This window comes from Triticum aestivum, chromosome 7A, assembly GCF_018294505.1.
Source record: "Triticum aestivum cultivar Chinese Spring chromosome 7A, IWGSC CS RefSeq v2.1, whole genome shotgun sequence".
NCBI classification, from domain to species: domain Eukaryota; kingdom Viridiplantae; phylum Streptophyta; class Magnoliopsida; order Poales; family Poaceae; genus Triticum; species Triticum aestivum.
This window is the reverse complement of record NC_057812.1, coordinates 625362286-625370740: the sequence shown is the minus strand read 5'-3', so window position 1 is coordinate 625370740 and position 8455 is coordinate 625362286. Positions and strand designations below refer to the sequence as shown.

The following is an 8455-nucleotide window of genomic DNA, read 5'->3' as shown; positions in this document are numbered from 1 at the left end:
GGCTATCCTGGAATTCCTTCTTGCAAATCATGACGTGGTAGGCCTGAGTGTGAATGGTCTGAATGAGTGCTCTCTAAAACAAATTTGTCTCTAGTATATTGTTTCTAAAAAAACTCATGGTAGTTCTCAGGAAACTTTCTACAACAACATAAAAAAATTGGAAAGCGAGACATAATTGTTTTCATGATATACACATATAGAAGGAAACGACATAAGAAAGTGTATCCAGGCATACTCCACTTCGCAATCACTTGGTACAAATTTATTGCCCATATTTTATACTTCATGAAATGCCAACATGAATTGTCGGCATGCATGTCACCGGTGTGCAAAGCACGTGCCACTTACTATCTGAAGAGAGCTCTGATGCTCACAGTAAAGACGTTTTTTTTTCCGAAAGGGAGGTCTCCTCGGCCTCTGCATCAAAACGATGCATACGGCCATCTTATTAATAAAAAAAGGCAAAAGTGCCAACAAGGTTCCACAATCTCCAGCTAAACAAAAGGATAAAAAGAAATGCAGCTCACACAGAGCTACAGACGGCTAGATATACAAACTAGCCCTAAAAAGAAGCCACAACCGGCTGGCTAACAATAGATAGGGAAACTAATTGCCTATCCTATTACATGACCGCCATCCAAACCGGTTGAAGATATCCCGAGCGACCATCTCCCAACGGATAGATCCAGTAACCAAATGCTCCCTGGCCTCCATCGGAGTGAGTAGCGACCACGAACGGATCAGTGTCGTAGCTCGGAAAATAACCTGCAAGAAATGAATCCGTGATGTTCTGTTAAAAACCAAATCATTTCTGCAATTTCAGATAGTCCATAACAAAGCGCAAACTCCAACCCGAATATGTCTTGTGAGAACAGGCCCAACCCCATTAAGCCATGTCCCAAATAAAGCATTGACAGAAGTCGGTGGAGTAAGATTAAAAGCAATATGGATCGTCCGCCAAAGAACTCTAGCCAACGGGCAATCAAAGAATAAATGCTTAATCGTCTCATCCCGATCACAGAAACTACACCTAGTAGGTCCTGTCCAATTGCGTTTAATCAAGTTATCATTTGTTAAAATAACTTGTTTATGGACAAACCACATAAACACTTTTATTTTTAAAGGCACCTTGACAGCCCAAACAAACTTGGAAGTTGGAATAGCAGTTGAATTAATAACATCAATATACATTGATTTAACTGAAAATACTCCAGAACTAGTCAACTTCCAACGCAATATATCGGGTCGGTGAGAAAGTTGAACCTCCATCAGTCTCCTAACTAGATGAATCCATTCTTCCCAACGATTGCCCACTAGCGACCGTCGAAACTGAATATTAAGGGGGATAGATTGGAATACCGTTGCCACGAACACCTCACGTCGTTGAGCAATCCGATATAGAGACGGATATTGAATGGCTAAAGGTGATTCACCAAGCCAAGTATCCTCCCAGAAACGAGTACTTGTACCGTTTCCAATAACAAATCTCGTCCTACTGAACATAGATTGTTTGACTTTCATTAGTCCTTTCCAGAAAGGCCAGTCAGTCGGCCTGACTGCGACCTGGGACAATGTTTTTGTTTGGAGGTACTTGTTGCGGAGGATCTGCGCCCACATGGCCTCAGTCCCAGAAGACAGTTTCCACAACCACTTACTAAGAAGACATCTGTTCTTGATTTCAAGATTTTCAATACCAAGACCCCCTTGGTCTTTCGGTCTACAGATGATGTCCCATTTAGCAAGCCGATATTTTCTTTTAAGTTCATCACCCTGCCAAAAGAAGCGCGACCGATAGAAGTCCAGACGTTTCCTAACACCAACTGGGACCTCAAAGAACGATAAGAGAAACATAGGCATACTCATGAGCACCGAATAATCAATATCAACCGGCCTCCGTATGACATGAGCTTACCCTTCCAACAACTCAGTTTTTTCTCAAATCGATCCTCTATGCACTTCCATTCTCTGTTTGTTAGCCTACGATGGTGAATCGGGATACCAAGGTAAGAGAAGGGTAAACTCCCCAACTCGCACCCAAACAACTGCCTATAAGACTCCTGGTCGTCTTTGGCTCTACCAAAGCAGAACAATTCGCTCTTATGGAAGTTGATCTTTAACCCTGTCAGTTGTTCAAACAGACATAACACAAGCTTCATATTTCTCGCCTTGGCCAAATCATGCTCCATAAAGATGATTGTATCATCGGCGTACTGAAGGATGGAAACACCTCCCTCCACAAGATGAGGAACCAACCCACCCACTTGACCATTTTCCTTAGCCCGGCTTATCAAAATTGCTAACATATCCACCACAATGTTAAACAGGATAGGGGACATCGGATCTCCTTGTCTTAGGCCTTTATGTGTCTGGAAATAATGACCTATGTCGTCATTCACTTTAATTCCCACACTCCCTTTTTGCGTAAATGATTCGACCTGTCGACGCCAGGCTTCATCAAAACCTTTCATACGCAATGCCTGTTGGAGGAATGGCCACTTAACCTTATCGTACGCTTTTTCGAAATCCACCTTAAAAATTACTCCATCTAATTTTTTGGAATGGATTTCATGGAGCGTTTCATGAAGGACAACCACCCCTTCAAGGATGTTCCTGTCCGGCATGAAAGCAGTTTGGGATTGCTGCACCACAGATTGCGCAATCTGTGTGAGCCTATTAGTTCCGACCTTGGTGAAGATTTTGAAACTAACATTGAGGAGGCAGATCGGCCTGAACTGCTCGATCCTCGCAGCATCCGTTTTCTTCGGAAGCAATGTGATAGTTTCAAAATTCAAGTGAAATAATTGAAGCTGTCCAGAGAATAGATCATGAAACATAGGTAGTAAATCCCCCTTAATAATGTGCCAGCACTTTTTATAGAACTCAGCCGGGAACCCATCCGGACCGGGAGCCTTATTGTTTTTCATTTGTGCAATAGCATCGAACACCTCCTTTTCTAAGAGCGGGGCAATCAAAATATTATTATCAGCAGCAGTCAATTGAGGCACGTCCTCAACCCTGGACTCATCGAGGGACACACAATTGGCCTCCGGCGGTCCAAATAACTGTCTATAGTATTCGGTGATATAGGTTTTGATATTATCCTGCCCTAAAATAGTACCCTCATCCTGCTCTAGCTGAAAGATCCGTTTCTTTCTGTGTTTACCATTAGCAATGAGGTGGAAAAATTGAGTATTCGCGTCCCCTTGGACTACTTTGCGGGTCTTGGCACGCAAAGCCTGTCGTGGTTCTAAGCCTGACAGTAGAGTGGGGGGTAGGTATGAAGAGACAAGGTTCTAGCTATGGAGAGGTTGTAAGCACAAAGGATGTACGAGTTCAGGCCCTTCTCGGAAGAAGTAACAGCCCTACGTCTCGGAGCCCGGAGGCGGTCGAGTGGATTATGAACGTATGGATTACAAGGTGCCGAACCCCTCTGCCTGTGGAGGGGGGTGGCTTATATAGAGTGCGCCAGGCCCCCAGCCAGCCCACGTAGGAGAGGGTTTAAGGTGAGTTAAGTCTGGGGCGTTACTGATAACGCCCCACATAAAATGCCTTTACTATCATAAAGTCTACTTAATTACAGGCCGTTGCGGTGCAGAGTGCCTCTTGGCCTCCTGGTGGTCGAGTGAGTCTTCGTGGTCGAGTCCTTCAGGCCAGTCGAGTGAATCCTCGTTGGTCGACTGGAAGGCAACCTCTTCTAGGGATGTCCTAGGGTAAGTTACTTGGAACAGGTCCATGACCCTACCCTAGGTACATAACCCTATCATTAGCCCCCGAATGGATTGAGGCTTCGAGTGAAGAAGGCGTTGATGTCGTTTTCGATTAACCTTTGCGCTCTAGTTGTGCGCTGTTCTGGATCTAGAATCTCTTCGTTGACGGGGAGCAATTTGTCTTCGGTCGACTCGATCCATTCTATTTTTGCGTCGAGTGATCTTTCGAGCTTCGACGATCTCCGAGCGACGGATCGCCGGAAACACCGCGTCTGACAGACTGATTTGTTGCTCGCGGATTCCGCGGGGTGCGAAATTTGGGGGCGCGCGCGAAGCGGGGCAGACCGCGGCGTTCGGATGGGACGGGGCATAGATGCCTCGATCTCCGCGCCGCCTTTTTCGCCACGTATCCAGTCCTCATAACTGCTCCCAGATATGATTAGATCGACCGGGCCCACATGTCAGCCACTCGGAAGAGACCTTATAAATGCGCCCGGCGGGGATTTCTGTGCTGCGCCTCAGCATTCTCCCTCTCTCCCTCTGCCTCCTTCCTCTCTGCTCAGCGTGCTCGCTCTCACCTCCGCACCACTTTCCTTCGCGCATCTCACCGGCGACCATGGCCAAGGAGAAGACGGCGGCGCTGGAGCGTGCCAAGAAGGCGTCGGCATCGGAGAAGGCGAAGGGGAGATCCACCAGCCGCAGAGGGTCCTCGTCCAGATCCCGCCTGCCGAAAGGCTGGGTCCAAGGAGACTGGATCCAGTCGACCATCACGGAGAAGGACCTCCTCGACATGGCCAACAAGGGCTTGATCCCTCACGGAGCTGCGAGGTTGCCGGGGAAGGAGTGGCAGCCACAGCCAGAAGAGGGTGAGTGCGTGCTCCTGGCCACTCATGTTGATCGTGGGTTTTCCTTGCCACCAAGCATTTTCTTCCGTGGCTTCTTGAATTTCTTTGGAGCGCAGCTCCACCACTTTACCCCAAACTCCATTGCCTATCTTGCTGCATTCGTGTCCATGTGTGAGGGTTTCTTGGGCTGCCGACCGCACTGGGGTTTGTTCAAACGTATCTTCACGTGTCGCTCTCAGACCGTGAAGAAGGCTAGCCCAGGTGACGAGAAGACCCGAGTCGTCCAAATGTGTGGGGGCCTGGGGATTCAAGTGAGGAATAATAGCACCTTCCCGCCCATGAGCTTTCCCGAGTCCGTCAGAGGCTGGCAGTCGACTTGGTTCTACTGCCAGGTCCAGTCGACGCCAGGGCAGTCGAGTGGACTCCCTCCGTCTACCATGGACCGAGTGAACAAGCCCTCCCCTCTGAAGCTGATTCCGGAGGAGAAAGCCGACGAGAAGATGTTGATGGAGCGCGTGGTGCAGTTGGTTCGGGAGGGGGTGACGGGCATGGATCTTCTGGAGGTCTTCCTCAGGCGTCGCATCCAACCCCTTCAATTCCGGAGCCACAGCATGTGGTTGTACTGTGGGCCCGAAGACGAGACTAGAGTCCATCCAGAAGAAGTCGACGATGTCACTCTGGAAAGATGGATGGTAGCCGTTACCGGAAACAGGGACAACCCGCACGGAGCCAGAAGGATTCCTCCACTCGACCACAACAGCAACCCAAACAAGGTACACTTGCTCTGCCCTCCACTGAGTCCTTGTCGTATTCATTTCTGTTAACCCTGTCGACTGGTCGACTGATCCTTGTTTGAGCATCTGCTAGGCCCTCACCGAGCTGTACTCGATGCCCAATGGGGCACAAGCCTCGACTGAGGAAGGCGAGGCGAGCGGGGGCGAGGCGAGCGGGGGCGAGAGCCAGGAAGAGGAGGAGTGGGATTCGGATGCTGCAGGGGATGATGACGACGATGATGATGATGAAGGTGATGAAGACGACATCGAGGACGAGGAAGAAGAGGAGGAGGAGGTCGTTCCACCGCGCTCAGAAAGGCGGTCGAAGCTTGTCCACGACCCTTCGACCGAACGTGGTAAGGGGGTTGGGACCGCCACTCAGTCGACCAAGCGCCCTCGGACCACCTCTCCGGCGCCGACTGAAAAGGCGCCGAAGCAGCCCAGGGCGGCCTCATCGAAGCCGGCCAAGCTCCTGCCGAAGATGAAGGTGTCCATCCTCACCATATCAGGGTAATTGTGTTGCTCATATTTTCTTACTCTGTGCGAACTTTATCTTTGGTCGACACTGAGGTTAGTCGACTGATCCTTTGGAGTTGCAGTGCTGCTACCTCTGAGACTTCGGCCCGGGCCGAAGACCACGAGATGGAGGATGCGGCAACTTCGAACCCAGGTATTGTATTCTTAACACCGTTGTTAGTCGACTGACTTGCGACCTCTGATCCTGATTCTTCTTCGCAGTTCCGCCCCATACTGTTATCGATCTTCCTGACGACGACGAGGATGAAGAACCACTGGCACGCAGGAAGAGTCGGAAAACGCCCGCCAGTAAGGTGCCTCAGGATGTGACGGCGCCTGAGACTCTGACTGTGGAGGAAGAGAACACCACTCGACACACAGTGTCCTTCGCGAATCCACTGACGAGTGCTCAGCAGCCTTCCCTCTTCACGACTCACCACGTCCCAGAGGACCAAGCTGGTGCAGCGAAGGAGGCAATACGCCAGGCGGGACTCATGATGGAGCAGCTGAAGACCATCCGGGATGCGAGCCAGGCAGCTTATGACGCCAGCTCTGCCCTCCAAAGCAATGTCCAGGTCAGTCGACTGCTGTTTGTTCTGTTGGATATGCTACCAGAAACTTTTCTTTTCCGGGATTTATATTAGCCACCCACTGGGTGTGTCGAATAAACTCCGTGTTAGCGGGGGCACGCTGAGAGCACCCGCTGGGTGTAGTCCCCAAGGCTAAGGTCGACTGCTGGCAGTCGGCCTTAGGCTTTATGATTTCAATCTTTCTGTCAGTCGACTGGTCGACTGGATTTCGCAAACCGGTGGGGGCACGCTGAGTGCACCCACTGGGTGTAGTCCCCGAGGCTGTGGTCGACTGCTTGCAGTTGATCACAGTCTTAGAGAATGCGTCTTGCACACTGTTTTTTTTTTGAGGTCGACTGGTCGACTTTGTCTTCAACAGGATTAGTGGGGGCACGCTGAGTGCACCCACTGGGTGTAGTCCCCGAGACTACGGTCGAATGCTTGTATTCGGCTGTAGTCTTAGAAACGTGTGTTTTTCCCTTTTTCACTCGGAAGTGAGTTACGTTTGACGTTTAGTCGATTGGTTCTTCGCAGAACTCCTGTGATCTTGTGGCTCGCTACTCAGAGCTGGAACAGAAGCATACTCAAGTCGAGCTGAGCTTGAAGCTGGTTCAGGAGAAGCTGGCAAAGGCAAAGGAGGAGACCGAAGGTATGTTTGGTGAGACCCTGACGACTGCCTTTTCCCTTGCTAGTTTCGGCATCTGATCTCGCTGTAACTTGCAGGTAAGGTAAGGGAGGCCCAGCAGAAGAAAGACCTTGAGCTAGCTGAGAAGATCAAGCTTGCTGACGAGAAGTTGGCTTCAGTCACCAAGCTCGAACAAGACAATACCAATCTGAAAACTGCTCTTGGGATTGCCAACAAGGAGGTCAGTCGACTGAGAACTGACAAAGCTGCCCTGACCGACCAAGTCAGCAAATTGACTGAGAAGAAAACTGAACTGGAAACCTTCCTGAGTGGCCTTGCCAAGAAGCTGTTTCTTATGCTTGAAGGTAAATCTTCATGTTTGGCAAATATTTCCGATTGTGGCCTTTTCCATTCGACTCTCTCCTTGACTTAATGATCATCCTTGCAGAATTTTGTCAAAACTTTGAAGAAGAAACCAGCCGACTGGAGCCAAACCTTGACCCCGTCAATTCTCCGGTGAACGACGAAGTTGCCATGGATGTCTTCCGACTGGAGTCTCGTGTTGCAGCTGTCGTGGACTATCTCGCAAGGCTGAAGGCCGCCACATCTCGCATCGACTCGACGCTCTGGCCTGAGGAGACACTTCAGAATGACCTTGAGTCACTGATGGCCCGCTTGAACACGATCCCTGGTCGAGTGCAAGAGTGGAAGAAGTCCTCGGCTCGGTGTGGTGCAGATGTCGCTCTGTGTCTGGCCCGAGTCCACTGCAAAGATGCACGAGAGGAGAAGCTGGCGGCCCTTCGGGTGGCCAATACCAAGAAGCACGACTTCAGGTCCTTTATGGAGACTTTCCTTGCAGCTGCCACTCGGATCGCCGACGGAATTGACCTTGATGAATTCGTTGCACCTTCCAGCCCTCCGCGGGAGGGGTAAAAAAAACTTCTTCTGGCTCGACTCTTTAAATTTGCCTCGGTATGCCGAGTGGAATTGTAACCGACAAACTTTAACAGGCTTGACGCCTGAGCACTTTCGGTTCCTTTAAATATTGATTCAAACTTGAATTTGGCGCTTGAATATGATTGCCTTTGGCTCAAAATGTCTTATGCAGATTCAAAGCAAGGTGCCTGTGCTTAAGCGAGCGCTTGGACTGCAGCTAAGCCTCCGAGTGAGAGGGTCGCTCTTCACTCGGTAGGATTTTTGTAACTTAGGCGAGCACGAGGCTGCAGCTAAGCCTCCGAGTGGAAGGCTGGCTTACCACTCGGTAGGATTTTGATAAACTTAGGCGAGTGCTTGGACTGCAGCTAAGCCCCCGAGTGAGAGGATCGCTCGTCACTCGGTAGGATTTTGATAAACTTAGGCGAGCACGAAGCTGCAGCTAAGCCCCCGAGTGAGAGGATTGCTCTTCACTCGGTAGGATTTT

General features: G+C 50.0%; 1 protein-coding gene across 2 annotated transcripts in view; it reads right to left on the bottom strand.

The window, feature by feature from the left end:
- Positions 1-399: 399 nt before the first annotated feature.
- Positions 400-8455, bottom strand: part of LOC123148751 (uncharacterized) — a 31035-nt gene continuing 22979 nt past the window's right edge. For both annotated transcript variants that reach the window (XM_044568241.1, XM_044568240.1), the window contains one exon: positions 400-765. In XM_044568241.1, coding sequence (XP_044424176.1) covers positions 607-765 — 159 coding nt within the window. In that variant the 3' untranslated portion in view covers positions 400-606. The remainder of the gene's footprint in view (positions 766-8455) is intronic.